We start from the raw sequence: 26,548 nt of genomic DNA on the forward strand, positions 1-26,548 counted from the left end.
CTCTAATGTGTATGGGGGACCCTAATGTGGCATAACAGCAGTGTACTGACAACTCTGGGGTCCTTTCTAGGTCCTCATGGCTGAGGGCACAAGGGAGCCCAAGTGCCTGAACTTGTCTATGACCCAAATCAAAGGAAGTAGCCACCTTTGAGTGGTAACTATTGACCAAGGTGATCAAATAGTTAAATGGCTGGGACAGGGGATCCTCTAATCATGGCCATTAGAGAAGGAGCCAAGCTGTTACAGCACCTTAAAAAGGGGCCTCTGTAATATACATTTTGGCAGAATTAAGGGGTTAAACCTCACATAGCGCAAAATGGAAAAGTGAAGTTACATGACATTTTACAAGAAGAAATATATGGGTGTAACATGAATGGTAAGCTTTATTAACAGCCAGGTCAAGAAAATTGTATAACTCGCATTTTCCATCCATGGAGACACCTGGGATACACAAGAAAGTGCATGTAGCCCCTTCACTCCTGCACACTTTTTATTTTACGCTTTGTTTTTTTTCCTTCCATGAGCCATACCTTTTTATTTTTCCATTGACATAACCGCATGAAGTCTTGTTTTTTTTTTGTAGGACTTGTACTTTTGAGTGGCATCATACATTTTACCATATAATGCAATGAAAAACTGGAAAAAGTTGATTGTCAGAAAGAAAAAAATGCGACTCCGTCTTAGTTTTTAGGGTTTGCTTTTATGGCATTCATTGCGCAGGAAAAATGAAAACATTTATAATATGGATTATTTAATTTTAGATGTTAATAGATCAGACTTTTTTGGACACGACAATACCAAATATGTATATTTTTCATTTCCTTTTTTTTTTAACTTGAAAATTCAAGCTTTTAGAATTTTTTTTATATACATTTTGTCCTCCTTTTTACCTTTTTTTTAGACCCCGTAGAAGATTTGAACCTACAAGCCCCTGACAGCCATGGCACTGCGTCAGTAAACTTCGATTGCAGCTCTGGGGGAGCACTACGCCAGAATAGTCATATCACGCGACTGAGCCACTTAAATACCGCTGACAGCGATTGACAGCAGCATATAAGTGGTTAAGCAGCAATCAGAGAAAGCCCTAGTCGCTTCTGTTAGAGGCAGGCGCAAGTTGAATAGCACAGCTCCAGGGCCCGCTCCAAACACCCATGAATCCGTATGAATATATTTACATTATATAGTCGCAAAGGTATTAATTCCCAACTTCACAGATGGATATAGTTGGGTAGAGCTCATAAATACAAGCACTTTTGCAATTTACTATTCTTAAAAAATTTGCAACCTTTCTTGAGTTAACACTTTTTTTTTCATTTACAGCTAGTTTCCTAGGAGACCGACCACCACTGCAGACTGACTTGTGAGCACTGCTCTGAAAAGATTAAAAGGTAACATTGCACTCAAGCGATCCTGAGGAGCTGCAGAACAAAATATATAAAGCTTGTAAACGCTGAGCATGCTCTACTGTACACCAGCGATGGTCGGTCTCCAAGGCAACGAGCTGTAAACAAAAGAAAAGTGCTAATATCTTAGGAACGGCTGAAAATTTTAATAAGCAGTAAATTGCTTGTATTTACAAGTACTATGCGACAATACCTATTTCTGAAGACGGAAATAACCCTTTAAGGCAGTAATCCGGCCATCTGGAAGACATTGTGTAGAAGTTCTAGAGGGGTATAGATGCATATTCATTCATCCACCAGCCTCCATGATGAGGAAATGACATGTTTCCTCTTATTACAGTGATATGAATTACTGGAAGCAGGTAACAACGAGGGTCTACGTGGGAGTAATGTAATATAATGATACGCGAGTCGGGGTATAATTATAGGGAAGTGGCGATAATTGTAAGGTGCAGTTGTGCTGATTCTAATAACAGGCGGATGGATGCGGGAAACGTGTGAAACAGTAATTTATAAGATTAGCGAAAACGTTTAACATATCTCAAGTGATATCCAACACACAAGGTAATAACATTATGGTTTCATTTTACCCATGCTTGCTTCGCATTATTCCTACGCAGATTCTCATGCAGTGAAGGACATGATACACCTGACTGATAACAGCGGAAAATAGCTGTGTAGAAAGCCGGCCTCCTTTTAGTAACTTTTCAGGTTTTAACTGTGTTTCTCGAAAAGTTTTAAAACTTTTTAACACACTTTGACCCCGATTCATTATTTCAGTTTTTATTCTTTTTCACTTTTCTTTTTTTTCGCTTGTGGCATTCGTTGAATTTTTTTTTGACTCAAATTCTTCAAAATGGCGCACACGTGGTTAATGACTTTTGCGGAAAATAAAAATGCTCCTTATTTTTGCCTTTAAATATGTTAGCAGGTTTTCTGAGAGCAGATACCCTAATTCCAGCAATGTGTCACTTACTGGGCTGTGTGTTCCTGTTTCAATATAATCAGTGTTTTATCAGCAGGAGATTATCACTACAGAACTAGTTGCCTGGTGCCTCCTAGCCCTACTGCTCTGTGTAACCCCGCCAGCAACACCGAGCAGCCTTCTGTCAACGTACAGTGTACACAGACAGCTGCCAATCAGTGCTGTGGGCGAGGTTATATAAGGCTCAACAGGCTCTGCTAGATCTGCAGCAGAGAAAATTGTGATTTGTAACAAAATGACAGCAAGCAGACCATCAAGTGACACATCGCTGGAATCAGGCTCTCAGCCCCTACATTGTGCTGCTTTTGGATAACAGCAAAAAATTGATGACAGAGTCCCTTTAACCTATTTGGCAATTTTAAGCACAAAAAGTTGAATGTCCGGCTAAAATGCTGCAAAATCTGTGCAAAAATTTCAGACTCTGGGAGGGGAAAAGAGCGGCACTGGAGCAAAAAATTGAGCAACTTTTAAAAGAGTTGCATTTGATGACTTAGGCAAGAAACATCTGAACACCCCAAACCCTGCTTACAATGGAAAAGAGCAAAAAGAAATTAAAAGAAGAATAAGGTGCAAATAAAAAACGTGAAAACCACAAAAAGGAGCAAATGAAATAATGACGCTCCGGAACATCCTCTGAGATCCATGTGAACATCACGGGTGAGGTTTCTTACAACTGTATACATTCTGAGCATTATCCTATGTGACCATAGACTGGTACATTGTATCGGAGCTCATACTAAATTATTTACAGTGGATACAACTGTAGCAAACCCTCAGCTGTGCGAAGTATGAGGTCTGGGCTTTTCAGTCTCTGGATGGCAATTAAAATATTTTCATTTGCTTAGAAACAATTTGGAAAATATAAGGCAGGTTCATTAAGACTGGTTTTGTGCATGCCAGTCTTAATGAAGGGCTCAGTGCCGAATTAATTAAAATAGGGGCAAGTGACTTAATGAATTTGGCGCATCTTCTCAATGGAGTGCGCCTCACCAGAAATGCTACTCCAGTTAAAGAAAGCCGGCATTTTCGCCACTAATTTTGACAGTTCAGGCGACTTTTCAAAGCTTTCACGCCGGCTTTGAAAAATCCGGGCCAAATTATTACAAATCTGGTTGCAAACAGGAATGTTTCTACTCGCTGACCGCAAGCAGTTATATTAAAAGCAAGAATTGAAAACTAAAAGAAGAACATTAAGAATCTGACCTGAAACTCCTTTAATTGAGTTTGATAACAACATATATCTACAGGAAACTTGTACAGCGATGGGAAGTAAAATGGCTCCACAGTACGCAAATCTTTTCATGGCCAAGCTTGAAAGTGACTTTTTGTCCTCATGTCCCATCAGGCCTCTGGCCTACTATCGTTTCATTGACGATATTTTAATCATCTGGACGGGGTCTGAGCAACAGCTGAAGACGTTCCATGAACACTTTAATCGATTTCATCCCACCATCAACCTAACACTCAACTACTCCTGGACTGAAATTAACTTTTTGGACACCATCATCAAGCTACAGAACAATGAAATAGAGACATCCTTGTACCGGAAACCAATCGACCGTCCTACATACCTTAAATGGGACAGTTTCCATCCAAAACACATAAAAAACTCTATTGTTTACAGCCAAGCCATCAGATACAATCGGATATGTTCCAACCAGATGGATAGAGACAAACACCTTGATGGCCTCAGAAAGACCTTTTTGAATCAGGGCTACCATCCAAGAACAATTGAGAACCAGATTACAAGAGCCACCAGAATATCAAGGAATCACCTCCTACATTACAAAACCAAACAATCCAAACCTGGAGGCGCTAAGGAGAGCTGCACGGAAACTACAACCCTTACTACAAAAAGATGCCCGATTACAATCCATATTTCCAGACCCCCCACTTCTGTGTTTCTGGCAGCCCCCAAATCTAAGAAGCATCATTGTCAGAAGCTCCCTGTCATCTCCACCAGCTACAGGTACCTTTCCTTTCAAGCAGAAAAAATTTAAAACCTGTCCGTTTATAACGACCACAGACAAGATAAAGATTCCCAATTCACATCAGGACTATAAGATCCCAGTAGTGTACTTAATTATATGTACCAAATGTCCAGCTGGGGGTCTTTATGTAGGGGAGACAGGGCAAAAACTTAGAACAAGGATGAATCATCATCGCCACACAATAAAAGAAAAAAGAATAGATCTGCCTGTAGCCAAGTATTTTTGTTCCCCTGATCACAGCATAAAAGATATGAAATTACTAGTATTAAAAGGTAACTTCAAATCTCAAAGAGAAAGAAGAATCTCAGAATATAAACTGATGATGACCTTTAACACTTTCAGAGCAGGAACGAATGTGTCGCATGGATTTATGTCATTCTACATCAACTAAGGAATGTGCTCTTCCGAATTGTGAGGCCAACACAACACTGGACCTAGTCACAGGACAATAAAACCTTCACACTCCTTATCTATTAACTGCTAAAATATTTATAGCCAGAACTGTTTATCTCTTCCATAATAACTCTGCTTTTCATCACCTGTCTTACCTATTGCATTTTTTTTCTTGTGTCTTATTGTGTATAAATATGTGACTCTTCAGATTTTGTGGCATACTATGCCTGATGAAGAGACCTGAGTAGTCTCGAAAGCTTGCAATTTGTTACCATCTTTTCAGTTAGCCATTAAAAGGAATCAACCACTGAGGACTCTCAAATCTAAATATTTTTCAATATAAGGAAGACATCTGAAAGCAATATACGGGTCACTGCTTTTTTTTTTTATATTGACAGTGCGATTTTGCAAGAAAACAGCAATTTCCCGCTAAGTACGCAGCCACTTGGCCATCAGATTGAAAAGACGCTCTGTGCGGTTCTTGGCCGTAGATCGGACCCCCAATGTGCAGCCTTACCTTACTAGACATGGTAGAAAAGAGAGAGTAAGCTGAAGATGCAACGCTGACATGTAAGCGATACTAATGACCTCCTGTAATCGGAGACAGCACCGGCTGATGGAGATGTAGTGAGGACGGATCTGATGGCTTTCATGCCAAAAGTAATTGTAGACGCCGGCAGCATGATGAATGCAGCGACTGCTGACGACCAAAGTGCTGAGCTGTGCTCCATAGACCATGGATTTACCCGGGGACATACATGATCATCCTACCAATACATCTGACAAGTCTATAATTAGAATGTGAACAATCAAAGCCAGAGGAATAATTAATTAAATTGGGAACACTTAAATCACATGAGCCTGTTGACTTTTATGGGTAAAAATCAGCACCCAAAGTTGTCAATCCCTGATGTATAAAAGTCCGCATGAAAGTGTTCCATTTTCTTTTTAAAGGGATATGAAAGAAGTGCAGCTCAGTGTACATTCCCTGCAGATGATTGGTGGGGAGTCGGGGGGTGCTGGTCGTCAGACCTCCACTGATATGATATTGATGATATATCTCTGGGATAGGTCATCGATACCATAAGCCGAGACTACTCCTCTAATGTCTTCTTTCGAGGTGCTATGGGCAGCTTGCCTACCTGCCAGAATGTCTGCCTCCTCCATACAGTGGGTGCTGAACACTATCACGCTGTTTATTTTCCTCTTTTTCAGTACGTTCCAGACGGTATAACGTGAGCACGAGTCCATGCCGGCAGTGGGCTCATCCAGAAGAAGCACCTGCAGGAAGCAAGAATGGTCTCAAGCACAAAGTACAAGAAATGAGAGCGACTGCTGCCAGCTCTGTCATTGGTGATCTGTCCAAACTACACAGGGATGTGCTTTATGTACCTTATCCTGAGTTACATCCTGTATTATACTCCAGAGCTGCACTCACTATTCTGCTGGTGGAGTCACTGTGTACATACATTACATTACTTATCCTGTACTAATCCCGAGTTACATCCTGTATTATACTCCAGAGCTGCACTCACTATTCTGCTTGTGCAGTCACTGTGTACATACATTACATTACTTATCCTGTACTGATCCTGAGTTACATGCTGTATTATACCCCAGAGCTGCACTCACTATTCTGCTGGTGCAGTCACTGTGTACATAAATCACATCACTTATCCTGTACTGATCCTGAGTTACACCCCTTGTACTACAGAGATATATTTTCAACTATGCAGACTATGTAGCTGAAATCTCCCAGGAGTCCCTGCTTGTTCAGTGTCTGCTGTATGTGTTTGTGATTCCTTATCTTTTTTAGGATGACTCTTCCTTTATTATCTCTGCGTCTGTCTGCCCTTCTCTATATTTAGAGGCATTAATGAAAACAATGAGAGGTGCAGAATGAAGCCGGTCGATTTCCCTATAACCCGTGATGAAATATTAATGGATGTCTGCACATTACCTTGGGGTTACCCAAAATAGCAATGGCCACAGCCAGCTTCCTCCTCTGCCCCGCGCTGAGTCTCTTCACTTGGTTGTGTTTCACTGCCTCCATATCCAGATCATGAAGAACTTTATTAATCTAAAATGTAAAATTTCGGATGTCAGCATCATTACTACAGTTGGACGCCTTTAACCCCTTCTCAACACAGGACATACATGTACATCCTATGTCGTGTGCACACAGCGGGCTCAGGTACTGAGTAACTACCGTATAAAGTGGGGGTCGGGTGTTTTATACAGCCAGTACCTACCCCTGTAGCAGCAGGGATTGCAGCTATCTCTGATTGCTAAAGATTAAGCTTAGATGTCGTTGTGTGGTATTAAATTGGTGCGATCTTTGGCTGAGCTGAGCTACATACTGCAATACTGATGTATTGACGTGTATACCCCTAGGGGTGGTATTAAAAATAAAACACATAAAAGTTTGTATCACCCTCTCTTTGTTACCAAAAATAAAGAACGTCTGCAAAAGTTCCATCTATAAAAATAAAAAGTTATTTAATCCGTGGAGAAACATGTTACCAGGTCATTTTTACCGTAATAACAAAACCCCCAAAAAACAGGGCGGAATTGCATTTTTTTTTTCACCATCTCACCCCACTTGGAATTTTTTTTTTCAAAACTACAACTCGTCCCGCAAAAAGAAAAAAAAACAAACAAACCCCCCCCCACCCCTCCATATAGCTATATAGGGGGCAAAATAAAAAAAGTTATGGTTTTTGGAAAAAGGGGAGACAAAAATGCAAAAAAAAAAAAGAATTGCCCCATGGTGAAGGGGTTAATAAGCGTGGATATTTGATTAAGAAAATATAAGCTACGGCCGTGTAATTCTACAGGTCCCGTTATAAGCCCCTCGTTACCTCCTGCTCTTTGGTAGTGTCACTTATTCCCTTCAGAGAGGAGAAGATGGACAGATTCTCCTCCACCGTGAGAACATCAAAATGGATATCGCACTGCTGGCAGACCCCGATCACCTTCCTGATGTCCAGGATCTCATCCATGTCGGTGACTTTGTGCCCGTAGATGGAAGCTATGCCTACAAGTGGGAGACAATGGGATAGTTACACTCTGAGGATATTCGTTTTTTCTTGGTCGCTTCATTGGAGGATACAGGAAAAAATTGGTGTATGCTGCTGCCATGGTTTCCTGTGTCCACTATGAAAAGAGGATGTTTGGTACTTCTTATAAAATCCCTTTCTTGTTACCTTCATTGGGGTACACCGGAAACCATGGGTGTACGCTGCTGCTGTGGTTTGCTGAGTCCCCCCAATGAAAAGACTGAGAAAAGAGGATTTTTGGTACTTATTGTAAAATCCCTTTCCCCTAGCCTTCTTTGGGGCACACAGGAAACCATGGGTGTATGCTGCTGGCATGGTTTCCTGTGTCCCCCAATGAAAGGACTGAGAAAAGAGGATTTCTGGTACTTACTGTGAAATCCCTTTTCCCCTAGCCTTCTTTGGGGCACACAGGAAACCATGGGTGTATGCTGCCACTATGCATTCCTGTGTCCCCCGATGAAAAGACTGAGAAGAGGATTTTTGGTACATACTGTAAAATCCCTTTCCCCTAGCCTTCTTTGGAGTACACATGGGTGTACGCTGCTGTTATGAATTCCTGCCCCCCCCCCACACTGAAAAGACTGAGAAAAGAGGATTTCTGGTACGTACAGTTACATGCCTTTCCTCCTGGGGTACATGAGAAAGGGATTTTACGGTAAGTACCAAAAATTCTCTTTTTCAAGTCACTTCATTGGGGGACGCAGGAAACTATAGCAGCAGCATACACGTATGGATTCCTGTGTCTCCCAATAAAGGCTACGAGAAAGGGATTTTTCCTGATTACTGAGGCTAAAATGTCCAGCCAGCACACATCACTGTACTGTATGGAGAGCTATAGACTTCGCTATTCCGTACAAGAGCTTAATGCACAAAAAAACAAAGTTCATGGTATACTTTTGTGAACATGGGTTAGAGACGCCAATGGATGTCTATACAGTGGTATATGTGTATGTCTGGTGTGAATAGTCACTTAGATGTTGACATAAAAAATAAGATTCTCGGGTTTTTTAAAAGAAAGCAAATGCAGATCATCACTGAAACCTGCAGGCGGCTGTTATATAGAAAAGGGAAAAGGAGCGGATGTCAGGCCGAACACAGACGCTCTCCTCCGCCGCAACAGCGATGCTGCATCATGCTGCAGTGATCTTGAAAGAGCTGAACGTCTCACCTTCTGATGGAGGGCAGAGTCCGCATAAAATATTCATCAGTGTTGTTTTCCCGGTGCCACTGTGGCCGAGCAGCGCGGTGATCTGTCCTTCATATATATCCAAGGTTAATCCTAGTGTAAGAAATCAGCATTAGTGGAGAGTCACTGAATGATGCACTGTCCCCTCAGTACTACAGCCCATTATTAGTATGCACTGGTGTATAGAAAGGCTATTAACCATTACACATGTTGTCTCTGTCATTTTTAAATCGTTTCGCTTGCTGTCAGTGAACGGAAACGCCAACTGTTTATACTGCGTCCAACGCATTTATCGAAATCGGGTGCGTCGTCGACATCACACAGCTGACGTGTCTCACCTTGTAAAGCTTCCACTTGCTGATTTTCCTTCTTAAAAGATTTATGAATATTTTTTATTCTAGGGAAGGAAAAAAATAATAAAAATTAAAAAAAAATAAAAAAATTGTAATTTGAGCAGTATAAAGTTTCAGAAAAATTAAACTTTTCTGGGATTTTATAGAAATTTAGCAGGGTCCCCTACGGATGGGGACCACCGAGGCAGCACAGCTGCAAAGGGACCACTGAGGCAGCACCGCTGAATGGGGACCACTGATGCAGCGTTGCTGGAGGGGGGACAACCAAGGCAGAACTGCTGGAGGGGGACCACCGAGGCAGCACCGATGGATGGGGACCACCGAGGCAATAACATTGGATGGGGACCACCGAGGCAGCATTGCTGGATGGGGACCACCGAGGCAGCACCACTGGATGGGGACCACTGAGGCAGCACCGCTGGAGGGGGACTACCGAGGCAGCGCCGCTGGAGGGGGGACTACCGGGGCAGCGCTGCTGGAGGGGGACCACCGAGGCAGCACCGCTGGATGGGGACCACCGAGCCAATACCATTGGATGGGGACCACCGAGGCAGCATTGCTGGATGGGGACCACCGAGGCAGCACCACTGGATGGGGACCACTGAGGCAGCACCACTGGAGGGGGGACTACCGAGGCAGCACCGCTGGAGGGGGACTACCGAGGCAGCACCGCTGGAGGGGGACTACCGAGGAAGCGCAGCTTGAGGGGGACCACCGAGGCAGCACCGCAGGATGGGGACCACCAAGCCAATACCATTGGATGGGGACCACTGAGGCAGCACAGCTGGAGGGGGACCACTGAGGCCGCATTGCTGAATGAGAAACACTGAGGCAGCGCCGCTGGATGGGGACCACTGAGGCCGCACCGCTGGATGGGGACCACTGAGGCCGCATTGCTGAATGGGAAACACAGAGGCAGAGCCGCTGGATGGGGACCACTGAGGCAGCGCCGCTGGATGGGGACCACTGAGGCAATACCATTGGATGAAGATCACCGAGGTCGCATTGCTGAATGGGGACCACCGAGGCAGTACCACTGGATTGCATATTTTTTTAACCCATTCCCTTGCTCTTTGCTAGATTGTAAAAAATCCTGGAAAACCACTTTAATAGAGACAGAAACCCTTGTAGCAGTAAGGGGATATACAGCTCTGGCAAAAATTAAGAGACCACTGCACAGTTTTCATTTTCTCTGGTTTTTCTCTTTATAGGTATATTTTTGAGTAAAATGTACATTGTTGTTTTATTCTATAAACTACTGACAACAAGTCTCCGAAATTCAAAGCTAAAAATTTTGTATTTATTTGCAGCAAATGAGAAATAGTCAAAATAATAAAAAAGAAGCAGTGCTTTCAGACCTCAAATAATGCAAAGAAAACAAGTTCTTATTCATTTAGAAACAGCAATACTCATGTTTTAACTCAGGAAGAGTTCAGAAATCAATATTTGGTGGAATAACGATGATTTTTAATCACAGCTTTCATGCGTCTTGGCTGCTTTCCACCAGTGTTTCACACTGCTTTTGGGTGACCTTATGCCACTCCTGGCACAAAAATGTAATCAGTTCTTCTTTGTTTGATGGCTTGTGACTATCCATCTTCCTCTTGATTACATTCCAGAGGTTTTCAATGGGGTTCAGGTCTGGAGATTGGGCTGGCCATGACAGGGTCTTGATGTGGGGCTCCTTCATCCACACATTGATTGACGTAGCTGTGTGGCATGGGGCATTGTCCTCCTGGAAAAAACAGTCCTCAGAGTTGGGGAACATTGTCTGAGCAGAAGGAAGCAAGTGTTTTTCAAGGATAACCTTGTATGCGTCTTGATTCATACGTCCTTCGCAAAGATTAACCTGCCCAATTCCAGCCTTGCTGAAGCATCCCCAGATCATCACCGATCCTTCACCAAATTTCACAGTGGGTGCAAGACACTGTGGCTTGTATGCCTCTCCAGGTCTCCGTCTAACCATTAGACAACCAGGTGTTGGGCAAAGCTGAAAATAAGACTCATCAGAGAAGATTACCTTACTCCAGTCCTCTATGGTCCAATCCTTATGGCCTTTGGCAAACATCAGCCTGGCTCTCCTTTGCTTCTCATTGATGAAAGGCTTTTTTCTAGCTTTACATGACTTGAGGCCTCTAGGAGCTGGTTACGAACTGTTCTTGCCGTACACTTCACCCCAGCTGCCATTTGCCATTCCTTTTGTAGGTCACTTGATGTCATCCTGCGGTTGCTGAGTGACATTCGAATAAGATGACGGTCATCCCGGTGAGTGGAGAGTCGCTTTCGCTGTAGCTTTATTGTCCCCAATGTCTGCTGCTTGACCTTGTTGTAATGGACTGCCGTCTTCGAAATTTTAAGGATGGCGGCAACATGACGCTCACTGTATCCCTCTGCCAGTAAAGCCAGAATTGAGCCCTTCTTTTCCTCACTGAAGACTTTTCTTTTCTACTCCTTTGGCATGGTTAAAAGTTATTGTTTCATTCAAATTACTTTTGGGCTATTCCTAGCACTTGTTTTGCCATCCAGCTTGTCCTATTGCAAGAGGATTGTGAAGACCACAGCAGTGTTTTTTATACTTTCCCTCGTTACATAAGATTTGGTTCAGGCGATCACCTAATCAGCAGCACATTAAGTAGAATGAGGTGGACTTTGGTTGGAATTCACCTGACACTGGAATGGAATGGCTGTCAGACATGTAGACATGGGGATTGTTAGAAAACTGTGCAGTGGTCTCTTCATTTTTGCCAGAGCTGTATTTCTTGATCATTTCTCTTCTCCAGTCACAACCAAAGCAGCAATATAAAATCTGCTGCTTCCTATGATCTTTACACTAGTATCTTAAAGGCTTTCTTCCTAAAACAGCGCCACACCCATTCACAGTGGTACTGCAGCTCAGCCTCATTCACTTCAGCTGTAATACCAGACACAACCAAAGGACTGGTGTGGCGCTGTTTTTAGAAGAAAGCAGTCATGTTATAGTATTTTTTGTTAAAGTATTTTCAGACAACACACTTTCCAAAATACAGAGAAAGTAAAATGTCATGCAGAATAGCTTGAACTGTGGAGAATAAGGAGACAACCCCTCATTATATGTTAATTCTCAGTATTGGTGGTGGTCCCAGAAGTCAGACCACTAGTGATCGATATCAGGAACTATCTCCTTAGTAATTTACCTGATGGCTTCTTTCCCTTGTAACCCTAAGGCCACGGGTTCAACTATATCAGTCAGGTCTGTATTTGTGCTGAAGAAGCTCTCGCTGAGCATGCCATAGTTTCTCCTCTTCTTTGACCAGTAAGACGGCTTCAGGAAAAAAAGAGGCTGCCGCTTCAGTCCGTACTCGCCTGTGTATAAAGTATAAGGCTCTGTGTTACTTCTGGGATTTACAGAAACTGCCCCATAATTAGAATTAAACAGACACTTGATATCAATGGAAACTGTAATTCCTCACTTCTCCTGTGGAGGCGCTGCAGAGAATTCAAACACTTACCGCCAGGCTTACCCAGAGATCACGTGATCGCTGGAGGTCCCAGAACATTGCTTGTAAGACTCTAAATAAGATTAAAATATTAGGCTGAGTGGGGGGGAAGGGGAATGGGTGGGTTTTGAGAGGCTCTACCAGTTTGGTGATGTCTCACTGTTGTTTACTTGTAATGTTGAAAAATATCTTAATAAAAAAATATCTGATTTAAAAAAAAATATTAGGCTGAGGCGGAGCATCCACTTTGACACCAACACATCAAATATAGTGATATGTTGCTGCTATGTGATAGGGTAATATTGAGTGCTGGGGTTGCATTGCGACCAGCAAGTTGCTGCCACCGTAACAAGTTGAAAAAAATGCAAACTTTTCAACTTTTGTGGTTGCAGCACCCATGCCAGACGCAATGAGTCCCCAGCTATATCTATGTAGAAGCTGCATAAAGCGTGACTGCTGAGTGCAGCTCTGCAGTATAATACAGGATGTAACTCAGGATCAGTACAGGATAAGTAATGTAATGTATGTACACAGTGACTGCACCAGCAGAATAGTGAGTGCAGCTATGGAGCATAATACAGGATGTAACTCAGGATCAGTACAGGATAAGTAATGTAATGTATGTACACAGTGACTCCACCAGCAGAATAGTGAGTACAGCTCTGGAGTATAATACAGGATGTAACTCAGGATCAGTACAGGATAAGTAATGTAATGTATGTACACAGTGACTGTACCAGCAGAATAGTGAGTGCAGCTCTGGAGTATAATACAGGATGTAACTCAGGATCAGTACAGGATAAGTAATGTAATGTATGCATACAGTGACTCCAACAGCAGAATAGTGAGTGCAGCTCTGGGGTATAATGCAGGATGTAACTCAGGATCAGTACAGGATAAGTAATGTAATGTATGCATACAGTGACTCCAACAGCAGAATAGTGAGTGCAGCTCTGGAGTATAATACAAGATGTAACTCAGGATCAGTAGAGGATAAGTAATGTAATTTGTGCACACAGTGACTGCACCAGCAGAATAGTGAGTGCAGCTCTGGAGTATAATACAGTATGTAACTCAGGATTAGTACAGGATAAGTAATGTAAAGTATGTACACAGTGACTGCACCAGCAGAATAGTGAGTGCAGCTCTGGAGTATAACACAGGATGTAACTCAGGATCAGTACAGGATAAGTAATATAATGTATGTACACAGTGACTGCACCAGCAGAATAGTGAGTGCAGCTCTGGAGTATAATACAGGATGTAACTCAGGATCAGTACAGGATCAGTAATGTAATGTATGTACACAGTGACTCCACCAGCAGAATAGTGAGTGCAGCTCTGGAATATAATACAGGATGTAACTCAGGATCAGTAGAGGATAAATAATATAATGTATGTACACAGTGACTGCACCAGCAGAATAGTGAGTGCGGCTCTGGAGTATAATACAGGATGTAACTCAGGATCAGTACAGGATAAGTAATGTAAGTGCTGGATTTATCCTGTTGCACAGACTGTAAGCTCTTCTGGGCAGAATGTCATTCAATGAATTACTCTTTTTTGGGGCTTAATGATATGCAAAACATGAATCATTAATAATGCATTGATGTTTTTTTGCTTTGGACATATAATAAATAATCCAGCACATGTCAGCATATCTCTTTGAGTCTTGCTTCTGCGAAAGTGAGATCTAGTGATATTCATACATATATATTTGTGTATGTGTTTCCTAGCTTTGGGCATATCTATCTAATATCAATGTATCTCATATCTATCTCTCCATATCTATCTATATCTATCTCTCATATATTATATATATATATATATATATACAGTACAGACCAAAAGTTTGGACACACCTTCTCATATAAAGATTTTTCTGTATTTTCATGACTATGAAAATTGTACATTCACACTGAAGGCATCAAAACTATGAATTAACACATGTGGAATTATATACTTAACAAAAAAGTGTGAAACAACTGAAAATATGTCTTATATTCTAGGTTCTTCAAAGTAGCCACCTTTTGCTTTGATGACTGCTTTGCACACTCTTGGCATTTTCTTGATGAGCTTGAAGAGGTAGTCACCGGAAATGGTTTTCACTTCACAGGTGTGCCCTCTCAGGTTTAATAAGTGGGATTTCTTGCCTTATAAATGGGGTTGGGACCATCAGTTGTGTAGTGCAGAAGTCTGGTGGATACACAGCTGATAGTCCTACTGAATAGACTGTTAGAATTTGTATTATGGCAAGAAAAAAGCAGCTAAGTAAAGAAAAACGAGTGGCCATCATTACCTTAAGAAATGAAGGTCAGTCAGTCCGAAAAATTGGGCAAACTTTGAAAGTGTCTCCAAGTGCAGTTGCAAAAACCATCAAGCGCTACAAAGAAACTGGCTCACATGAGGACCACCCCAGGAAAGGAAGACCAAGAGTCACCTCTTTTTCTGAGGAAAAGTTTATCCGAGTGACCAGCCTCAGAAATCGCAGGTTAACAACAGCTCAGATTAGAGATCAGGTCAATGCCACACAGAGTTCTAGCAGCAAACACATCTCTACAACAACTGTTAAGAGGAGACTTTGTGCAGCAGGCATTCATGGTAAAATAGCTGCTAGGAAACCACTGCTAAGGACAGGCAACAAGCAGAAGAGACTTGTCTGGGCTAAAGAACACAAGGAATGGACATTAGACCAGTGGAAATCTGTGCTTTGGTCTGATGAGTCCAAATTTGAGATCTTTGGTTCCAACCACCACGTCTTTGTGCGATGCTGAAAAGGTGAACGGATGGACTCTACATGCCTGGTTCCCACCGTGAAGCATGGAGGAGGAGGTGTGATGGTGTGGGGGTGCTTTGCTGGTGACACTGTTGGGGATTTATTCAAAACTGAAGGCATACTGAACCAGCATGGCTACCACAGCATCTTGCAGCGGCATGCTATTCCATCCAGTTTGCGTTTAGTTGGACCATCATTTATTTTTCAACAGGACAATGACCCCAAACACACCTCCAGGCTGTGTAAGGGCTATTTGACCAAGAAGGAGAGTGATGGGGTGCTACGCCAGATGACCTGGCCTCCACAGTCACCAGACCTGAACCCAATCGAGATGGTTTGGGGTGAGCTGGACTGCAGAGTGAAGGCAAAGGGGCCAACAAGTGCTAAGCATCTCTGTGAACTCCTTCAAGATTGTTGGAAGACCATTTCCGGTGACTACCTCTTGAAGCTCATCAAGAGAATGCCAAGAGTGTGCAAAGCAGTCATCAAAGCAAAAGGTGGCTACTTTGAAGAACCTAGAATATAAGACATATTTTCAGTTGTTTCACACTTTGTTGTTAAGTATATAATTCCACATGTGTTAATTCATAGTTTTGATGCCTTCAGTGTGAATGTACAATTTTCGTAGTCATGAAAATACAGAAAAATCTCTAAATGAGAAGGTGTGTCCAAACTTTTGGTCTGTACTGTATATATACACATACATATCTCCATCTATCCCATCCAAAATGATCTGTCAACCCTTCCCGTCTTATGGACTAACGACAGCATTGTGACACTTGGTTATATGTAGTAAATGTAGGACCCGTCTTACTGGGAAGGATCTGATCGAGGTAGGAGGCCAGGAGCAGATACATGACACTGTCCACCACCAGGAAAATGAATGTAATGATAAGGGGGTACGGCCCGTCCTTCAGGTTAGACAGCTGGGCACCCTTCCCATGGACCTCTAGAAACATGACCTGCAAAACACAACATGTAGTAATGTGACTGCGTGCTCGGAGTCCTGATGACTTCCTCGCTGAGAAAACTGATCATTCCTGGTTGGTGGTAAAATGTAAAAAACAAAAAACTCAACTACCGAACTGGCAATGCTCCTCAATCCTTTGGTTTCCCTTGCTGAAGCATCATGCGACCGCTGCAGCTAATCAGTGACCACTGATTGTCTGCAGAGTACGAGAGTGGTTGGCTGGGCAATGGGCCTTTTAAAAGAGATCTAAGGAATACAGATTCTCGGAGACCGCCTCGCTGGTGTAGGGGATGCTACTGGTATTTCAATTTGGGACAGACGACAATAGAGACCCTGTTCTCCTCCTTTGCGAGCAGCCGTTTTGTCTAGATATTTTTTTCATGTCCCTTTCTTGTCTAAACGCTTAAATGTTGTGACTGCTCTTAACCAATGTATCTAAGGGGTTAACCTGCCGCAATTGGCACTAGCTCCACCTAGGGCGGTGCGAAGCAACTGTTATCTGTATAGGACCATGTTCACACATTGCGTTTTTGCAGCCAATACAAATTAGAAGCTGATTTATTATTAAACGTGTTCTGTAGACAAAACACACATGTAATCCGCATCCAAAAAAAAAAAAAGAGTAAAAAAATGTCAGAAAGAGCAAGTTTTGGCTGCAGAAAAAAAATGCAGCAAAAAACAAGTTTTTGCTGCATGTGAACATAGCCCGAGAGACCTAATAGCTTTGGAGAGCAATAAATAATTTCTCGTCATTTTTGTGGGAAGGGGTTAAGACAAATATAACATTTGTTACAATGTATTAGTACAGATAAAATGTATCAGCCTAAAGTCCAAAAAATTGCCTAGACAGGAAATAACTATATTCACTGCTCCAGACTAGGGCTAGGGCTATAGGGGTCACTGGACATATACAAGACTGTTCCCATTCACTGACAGCAAGCAAAAATCTGAAAATATTGCAAGAAGGAGGAAGGCTGAGCTGCCTGCGGTGGAGGCAGATATAATCCTGGCAGATCTGAATAACAGATGCCATCTAATGAAATGTCATGTGGTGAATCTGCGGAGGCTTCGTCTTCATACTGTGCAATCAGACCCCCGCTCATCAGTTGGTGATGGAATATACTAGCAATATGCCAGGACGTTATAAGGCGGAAATACTCTTTTAACGAGGTATTCCCATTTTAGTAAGTAACGGTATATCTCTAGGATGCCATCACTTAATTGCTGGGGGTCCAACTTATGCGACCCCCACCAATCCTGATAGCGAAGGGGCTACTTTAGTCCCATCTCCCCTTCAACAATTTTTGCAGAGAGACACTTCGGAGAACCCTCAGCAATTGTTAAAGGGATTGTCCAAACTCCACACAAAATTAACAGGGGGGAGGCATGGTTTCAAAAAGGGGGGCATTATCGCTTCCTCTCTCCAGGATGGTGGATTCACGGGAGTTACAGGGGGTAATTTTGGGGCATCATCACCCCGTGGATCTGGTGGTCAGGTAACTGAAGATAGTTTTTGTTTAGGTGCAGACCACCCCACCAGAGAAAATTGTGCTAGATCCTTGGGGGTTAGAAAAGTTTTGGAAAGGGGAGAGTTAAGGTCCAAACTGTAAATCATCAGGAGCATGACTTATTTAATTAGTGCAACGCCTGAAAGCTGTTTGCTGTACAGCTTGTAAGTGCAGCTCTGGAGCAGTCCCAACAGCTGAATTCAGCCATCTTTAGTGCTCCTGCGCTCCTCTGATGCTGCAGAGGCAAAGCTACCCCAGCTTGCAGAGCAGTCATGCTGCCAGCCCGAAACTGTCAATCTTCAGGAACACACCAACCCCTTGCAAGCAAGAAACTGGGAGGCCAGGGAACGGCATTAGTCTGAGGATAAGAACATGAGTCAACCCCTTTAATAGGGACCAATGTGAGATGATATCTGTACAACGCTGTGGAATATGCCGGTGCTATATGAATAAACATAAGCAAATCTTATGCTATTACTCCTGTACAGGAACATAGGAATGATCTGTTTCTTCATTAAATTGTTGTGACACTCACCTGGGCTATCCCAATCATGAACGTGCACTGACAGAATGGACTGAAGAACCAGACGAAGGATTTGGGGAAGTCGCCTTTCATCACAATGAAGATGCCCAGAGCGCCGAGGACCAGCGTGGCCAGGAAGGCGATACCACCAGCCTGCTTGGCTTTTTTAAAAAGAGGGGTAAGCATCAAAGCAAAAAGGATCTGGAAAAAGAATACAATAGTGATGAAGTCGGTGGACGATTTGACACATAATTTACTTCTGACACTACAACTCCCAGCAATGCTCAGAATGATCGATTATTAGAGAAGATTAAGAGAAAATCGATAATTCTCTAATGGGTTATTCTCATGTTCATAAATGGATATTGTCAGACAGAAGCAGTAAATCTCAAAAGGGATTGTTTCTTCAAGTACAGTCTCCATGTATATTGAGGGCTGATGACAAATATGGTGGTGAACTACAATAGGGTCCATCCGGATGGGCACACCTTGTCGCGGTGGGGTGGATTTTACACTTTTTTGATTAAAACAGTGTCAACTAAGTACCCTATGTTATTTACATGTATTATTACTGGTTATTTATTTACTTACTACAGGGTACTTGCTCATTTTGTTTTTATCATACGTTTTGCCTGTTAAATGGCCACAGTGTAAACGTGCACTTACACATTGCATTTATACCAACATACGTTGCGGACCATTTCTTTGGTTTTGCAGGAAGTTGGAGAGGGTTCTTGCTCTCTAAAGGAAGTGGGAGTGGGTCTTTATCCCTCTACAGGAAGCAGGGGTGGATCTTTGTCTTTCTGCGGGAAATGAGGACAGGTCTTTTTCCTTTTACAGGAAGTAGGGGCGGGTTTTTGTCCTTCTACAGGAAGTGGGGGCGGGTTTTTGTCCTTCTACAGGAAGTGGGGGCGGGTTTTTGTCCTTCTACAGGAAGTGGGGGCGGGTTTTTGTCCTTCTACAGGAAGTGGGGGCGGGTTTTTGTCCTTCTACAGAAAGAGAGGGATAGACTTTATCATTTTAAATGAAGAAGAGGAGGGTCATAATGCTTCTACAGGAAGTGGGGGTGGTTTCTTGCTTTCTAAAGGAAGTGGGGGCGGGTCTTTGTCCCGCTAGAGGAAGTGGGTACAGGTCTTTGTCTCCATACAGGAAATGGGTAGTGGGTCTTTTCTTTCTATAAGAAGTGTGGAGTGAGTCATTTCTCTCTACAGGAAGTGAGGGCGGGTCTTTGCTCTTCTACAGGAAGTGAGGGTGGGTCTTTGCTCATCTACAGGAATTGAGGGTGGGTCTTTGCTCTTCTACATGAATAAGGGGCGGGTCTTTGTCCCTCTACAGAAAGTGGGGGTGGGTTTTTGTCCTTTACATGAATAAGGGGTGGGTCTTTGTTTTCTAAAGGAAGTGGGGCAGGTCTTTGCCCCTCTACGGAAGTAGGTACAGGTCTTTGTCTTCATACAGGAAATGGGTAGTGGGTCTTTTCTTTCTATAAAAAGTGTGGAGTGAGTCATTTCTCTCTGTAAGAAGTTGGGGTGGGTCTTTCCCTCTCTACATGAAGTGGGGTTGGGTCTTTTCTCTTTACAGGAAGTTCTTTTGTTTCTCTGTACCTCCTCTCCTGTCTATCTAACTTCACAAAAGTATAATATGCAGCTATCATTTCAGTGCAAGCCAATGAATATTGAAAGGCGGGCTGCATGCTGGGAAATAAGGAAAAGTTCCAGCACCTGTAGTACCGACAGAATGTTGGTGAAGAGAAACAACCCACTGAAAAGGAGTAAATGACAAGTTATAGAGTATTAGAATTGTGGGAATTTGTGGACAAATTAATAGCATGTGCACCAAAAGCAGTTTTACCCTATATTGGGGGATGAAGACCATTCTTTTCCACAGGCTTTGTGATAAAGGATATGTACGCTTTAAAAATAACTGAGAAATGAAAAGCTCTGAAACTGTCCATCATAATCTGTGTTTAATCTGTTTACAGTCAGTGACTGAGTGCAGGCATATTCCCATTACCTCACAGCTGACCATATGAATGCTATTAACCATCATCTGCTTGACTGACAGGCCCTTTAAAGAACGATCACAATGAACAGAATTCGTTCCACGTAAATGAAACTTTAGGACTTGTGTCAATAGGATAAAACAAAGCTTTGCTGCTATCTTTATAGCTGCAGTTTGCAGTTTTACTATCCTGTAAAGATCTTTTTTGATTCAGTGCTAAAATCTTATTCTGTGAGTCCTGCAGGCAGCAGTAATAACATCATGCAGCGTCAGTGGTGCTGGTCCAGGAGAGTCAGCATGTCCGCTACTCACCAGAGAGATCCCGTACAGTGCGTACAGCAAAAAGATCAGGAACCAGCTGCTGTGCTTGAACGGCGTGAAGACTGTGGTTATAAAGGCCATGAGCAGAGATATCAGGAGAATGAGAATGATGTACAAGAGGACCCAGGGCAGCCTGCAAGGATGACAGAGAAAATGGCAACTCCACCAGCAGAATAGTGAGTGCAGCTCTGAAGTATAATACAGGATGTAACTCAGGATCAGTACAGGATAAGTGATGTAATGTATGTACACAGTGACTCCACCAGCAGAATAGTGAGTGCAGCTCTGGAGTATAATACAGGATGTAACTCAGGATCAGTACAGGATAAGTGATGTAATGTATGTACACAGTGACTGCACCAGCAGAATAGTGAGTGCAGCTCTGGAGTATAATACAGGGTGTAACTCAGGATCAGTACAGGATAAGTAATGTAATGTATGTACACAGTGACAGCACCAGCAGAATAGTGAGTGCAGCTCTGGAGTATAATACAGGATGTAACTCAGGATCAGTACAGGATAAGTAATGTAATGTATGTACACAGTGACTGCACCAGCAGAATAGTGAGTGCAGCTCTGGAGTATAATACGGGATGTAACTCAGGATCAGTACAAGATAAGTAATGTAATCTATGTACACAGTGACTCCACCAGCAGAATAGTGAGTGCAGCTCTGGAGTATAATACAGGATGTAACTCAGGATCAGTACAGGATAAGTGATGTAATGTATGTACACAGTGACTGCACCAGCAGAATAGTGAGTGCAGCTCTGGAGTATAATACAGGATGTAACTCAGGATCAGTATAGGATATGTAATGTAATGTGTGTACACAGTGACTGCACCAGCAGAATAGTGAGTACAGCTCTGGAGTATAATACAGGATGTAACTCAGGATCAGTACAGGATAAGTAATGTAATAGATGTACACAGTGACTGCACCAGCAGAATAGTGAGTGCAGCTCTGGAGTATAATACAGGATGTAACTCAGGATCAGTATAGGATATGTAATGTAATGTGTGTACACAGTGACTGCACCAGCAGAATAGTGAGTGCTGCTCTGGGGTATAATACAGGATGTAACTCAGGATCGGTGATGTAATGTAAATAAGAGTTAACATGCCAGTGTGGATCAACACCATTAAAATTAATGCAAAAACTTGTCCATACCAGAAGGCAGTGTCATGGAGTCCCAATATCTTCATGAACTCTTTTAGTTTCTTCTCTTTTTCAGCCACAATATAAGCTGCTGGAGAACATCCAAACGGCGAGAAAGCCATCACCAAACATATAGACATGAGAGCATGATAGAAACCGTCCACTTCAACCACCGGCTTCTTCTCCATAACCATGGCTTTTGTCCTCATCAGATCCTCCCAGGCCGAATAGTTGGTTTTTAGCTGAAGAGAAAGCAATCTGTGAATGATATGATGTTGCTCCAGTCTGGCCATTTGCCTAAGGCCATGGCCCCACTATCAGTATTTGGTCAGTATTCGGTCAGTATTTTTTCTCAGGAGTGAGAGCTAAAACCAGGTGAGGAACAGTCAGAGAAAAGGTATAATGGAAACAAGTCACCAATTCTGTATTTATCACCCACTCCTGGTTTTGTCTCCAACTCCTGAGAAAAAATACTGACGAAATACTGATAGTGGGGCAGTGGCTTAAGAGTCCGGCTCGGAGTTATCTCTAAACCCAGTAGTTAGTGCAGGACACCAACAATATCCAGTTCCTAATCCAGCACAATCCCAGTAAGGGTGTATGCAAGAACTAATGTGGCGTGGGAAAATAAGTATCTGCAAACTTTTACTCAATTTGATATCCTTTTGAAAAGCAGAAATCCTTGGGTTGCACCTTACCTTTATAATGGCAGAATCTATACAAGCTTGCATCCGCGTGAATCCTGAATAGTGATACTGTACGGAGTCACACTTGGAAGAATAACAGTCTGGTGGAAAAGTAAAAATTAGATAGACAGATCAGATCCACATTTTAGGCAGACATCGAGGATTTGACTGCCTTAGTAAGAAAATTATCCAGTACAGTATATATATATTTTACTGTGTCCCTCTGTATAATAAAGTGTTCTTCTATACAGTAAATATACTTGCCCAACCTATGCCAAAAGGACGCTCATCTGGAATACATCGGGGGCTCAGAAGCCTGTCGATATGACATTTACCTAGCTCAGAAATACTGAAGTCTGTAACTATACTCCCCTTGGTCCCAGCAATCAGACGAGAGATAATAAAAAAGGAAAAGAAAAAAGTGAAGATTAACACATTAGGAATACATACTTATCCCCTCTTACCTTGTATGTATGGTGCAGGCTTTGGGAAGTAGAAGGGGAAGAACATAAGCTTGTAGGACATGGTGTCTTCAAATTTGACACCTACGAAATGTATATAGGATGCACTGGCAGCTCGTAACTCGTCTTCATTACGATAATGGATGATATCTAAATGTGGAAAACAGGGAGAAAATTAGAAAAATTAAAAACAACTCTCTGTGCTGTACTGAAAGGAAAAAGGAACGGTTAATACCGACAGGGTGTAAAACTACATGCCAGTAGGGCATTATACAGTTGTTAGTGTACCTGTCGTTTCAAGAAACTTTTCAGAATTTAATGTTGTGGGTCTGCATGAGGAATAACACTATTTCTGGTCATTTAAATTGCATCCTGCATTTTTCACCATTTCCCCTTCTGCTAACTCTAATCTTTCAATAGTCTCTGAGCTTGTGGGTGGAGATTAGCCGCTATGAGGTCCCCAATACACTCTACACAAAGACATAAGGGATTCCTGTTCTCCTGTTTCTATGTAGTATATGTTCAGAAGGAGCACCACAGATGATAATACACAGCAGAACTGAGAAGTGTATCAGTGAATCCAGCACCGGGATGAGATAAAACACTTACTAGAAAGCATCAGCATGGATGATGTTATACAGAACTACTAAGTTGTGAATCAAGCACTAGGGGGACATAAAACACTTAGTAGAAAACGGGATTGTAAAAGACATTTTACAGCAGTACTGAACAATTTAGCTTGGAATCCAGCTCTGGGGTCATAACTAGTGGTTAGCTTTCCTGTCGTTTCAGTAAATGTTTCTAAATTAGCTGTTGTGTATCTACATGAGAAAAAAACACTATTTCTGGTTATTATATGACTTGTACCTTGCACTTTTTACCATTTTTTCTTCTGCATGCGCTAACTCTAATTTTCAATTGTCTCTGAGCTTGTTGGTGGAGATGAGCTGTTATGAGGTCCCCCATACACAGAAAGATATAAGGGATTTCTGCTATCTTGTTTCCATGCAGTACATATTCATAAGCAGCACATATGACAAAAAAACAGAAGTACTGAAAAATGTAGCAGTGAATCCAGCACCTGGGTGAGATAAAACATTTACTAGAAAGTATCAGCATGAATGATATTGTGCAGTAGTACTAAGCTGTGAATGAAGCAATCAAGCACTGGGTGAGCTAAAACACTTATTCAAAATTGGCATCATACAGGACATTTGACAGCAGTACTGAGCAGTGTAGCTGTGAATCTAGCTCTGGTGGATATAAAACACTTACTACAAAGCAGCAGCATGGAGAACATTAACAGAACTGAACAATTTAGCTGGGAATTCAGCTCTGGGTGAGAGAAAACAATACAAAGCATCAGCATTGAGGGTATTACACAGCAGTACTGATCAGTGTAGCTGTGAATGCAGCTCTGGGGTGAGATAAAACACTTACCCTCCACGCTGATGCTTTCTAGTATTATAGAATAGTACTGATCAGTGTAGCTGTGAATGCATCTCTGAGGTGAGACAGAACACTTACTAGAAACCAGCAGCATGGAGGACATTATATAGAAGTACTGAGCAGTGTAGCTGTGAATATACAAATGGATTGAGAAAAATAAACACTTAGTAGAACGCTTTAGCCACCTCTGTGTGCATCTCCCTCCTCAACCCCTCCCCTCTTTATAAACTTCAATAAGCAGCTTTAATCTGATCCCTCAGTGGGCTATGAGTCCTTCTTGTTGTGACCAAGATGTTTTTTAAAATAAATGATGAGTTCTGGAAGCCGAGGAAGGAGAAGAGACTCATAAGTAGAAAAAAAAAGCAGGTTCATATTGTAAAGTTTCTTTTTTATTGATTTATAGTTGAACTTTAGCAAATGTCAAGTCTGATGTAGCCACAAAGACATGCCCAGTCTACTATTTAAAAAAGTACAGAGAGCAAGGAAATTGAAAAATTTAAAAAAGTTATTTTTTAATGCGTGCCAAAATTTGTGACATTTTACCTCCAGAATACTGGAGTGTTAAGTGGTAGTTAATAAATTCCCCTGATTGTCTTCTGAAAACTGCAGGTGGCCTTGGCTTGCCCAAAAAATGGGTCAAGTGATCCCCAATTCTTTACATACACTATGTGTCATCTGGCATCAGGGTATACGGCCGATGCTTTATCCGTTTTTCGACTGACGAAAAATCACCCTGATCAATGGATGACAGAATCACATTAAGCGTTGGACGCGATACAACTGTCTGCTGCTGCTTATTAGAGGTCAAGTTATCCCCATCTTTATAGATGGATCTTGTCTGAAAGTGCACTTTTGCAATTTACTGCTTATTAAAATTTCTAGTCGTTCTTGAGATATTAACCCTTTTCTTTACAGCCTGCTGCCTAGGAAACAGACCACCGCTGCAGTCTAGCTTGTAAGCACTGTACTGAAGCTGGCCCGGATTAGGTGGTTACAGTACGCTCTAGAGAACCTGGCCAGCTTCAAAACATTGCTTACAAAAGTCCATAGAGTAGAGCTGGTAATAACTCTGCATCTTCTGCTGTCTAGCAGCGGTGGTCGGTCTCCAAGGCAAAGGGCTTTAAACAAAAGTGTTAATATCTTAAGAACGGTGGATAATTTTAAATAAGCAGCTGTTATTCTTGTGTAGCAACTCACTCGGGAAGTTAGGTACCACCAAAAAAACTGCAACTGACCCTGCCAATTCCTGTACAGACTAGAGATCATGATCTGCAGTCCCTAATGGTTCCTGCGTGAGCAGAGATAGCCCTAGCCACAAACTAGAACATGGCGGCTCGGACCAAAACTGCCTAAAAGGCCATCGAGCGCATCACGTTCCTCCTAAAGAACCGGAGGGCAGTGCAGAGTGTGAATTACCGGCAAAAGGGAAAGTGTGCTGAAAAAGAAAAGATCCCAGAGTGAGTAAAGTAAAGAGTTCGGACTTAGACTATATGCCGCCTAATTCCTAACAACAAACAGAAGGTAGGTGCAAAGTAAAGAATAGAGACAGCAAAGAGAAACTCCATCTGGAATTTCTGTGACTGGTTCTAATTTACAGCAGAATGGCTGAAAATCCAAATGAAAATTATCACCAGCAGAATATAAAGAATATAAAGCCGCACCCAAAAGGTGCTAGGACAGACAAACGAAAACCTGTGTGAGGCTGAGTTCACACGATGCGTTTTTCATGCGTTTCCGCGGCGTTTTTGCAGTTGCGTAAACGCCGCGGAAACGCATGAAAAACGCATGGTAGAAGGGCAGCAATGTTCCCCAATGGAAATCCGCATGTGCTGTGCCCATGATGCGGATTTT

The 26,548-nt window shown here is 42.4% G+C and overlaps 1 protein-coding gene across 2 annotated transcripts in view; it reads right to left on the reverse strand.

Moving 5' to 3' along the window:
- ABCA5 (ATP binding cassette subfamily A member 5) overlaps positions 1–26,548 on the reverse strand; it is a 113,867-nt gene that overhangs the window by 42,508 nt on the left and 44,811 nt on the right. For both annotated transcript variants that reach the window (XM_073682525.1, XM_073682526.1), the window contains 12 exons: positions 23,252–23,398; positions 22,800–22,888; positions 22,114–22,343; positions 20,934–21,075; positions 18,636–18,824; positions 16,437–16,584; positions 12,544–12,712; positions 9,356–9,414; positions 9,000–9,110; positions 7,634–7,809; positions 6,733–6,852; positions 5,915–6,053 (listed from right to left, as the gene is read on the reverse strand). In XM_073682525.1, coding sequence (XP_073538626.1) covers positions 5,915–6,053; positions 6,733–6,852; positions 7,634–7,809; positions 9,000–9,110; positions 9,356–9,414; positions 12,544–12,712; positions 16,437–16,584; positions 18,636–18,824; positions 20,934–21,075; positions 22,114–22,343; positions 22,800–22,888; positions 23,252–23,398 — 1,719 coding nt within the window. The remainder of the gene's footprint in view (positions 1–5,914; positions 6,054–6,732; positions 6,853–7,633; positions 7,810–8,999; positions 9,111–9,355; positions 9,415–12,543; positions 12,713–16,436; positions 16,585–18,635; positions 18,825–20,933; positions 21,076–22,113; positions 22,344–22,799; positions 22,889–23,251; positions 23,399–26,548) is intronic.

Source organism: Phyllobates terribilis, unplaced genomic scaffold, assembly GCF_046119375.1.
Source record: "Phyllobates terribilis strain yellow unplaced genomic scaffold, ASM4611937v1 Scaffold_5__5_contigs__length_657084704, whole genome shotgun sequence".
Classification (NCBI taxonomy): Eukaryota; Metazoa; Chordata; class Amphibia; order Anura; family Dendrobatidae; genus Phyllobates; species Phyllobates terribilis.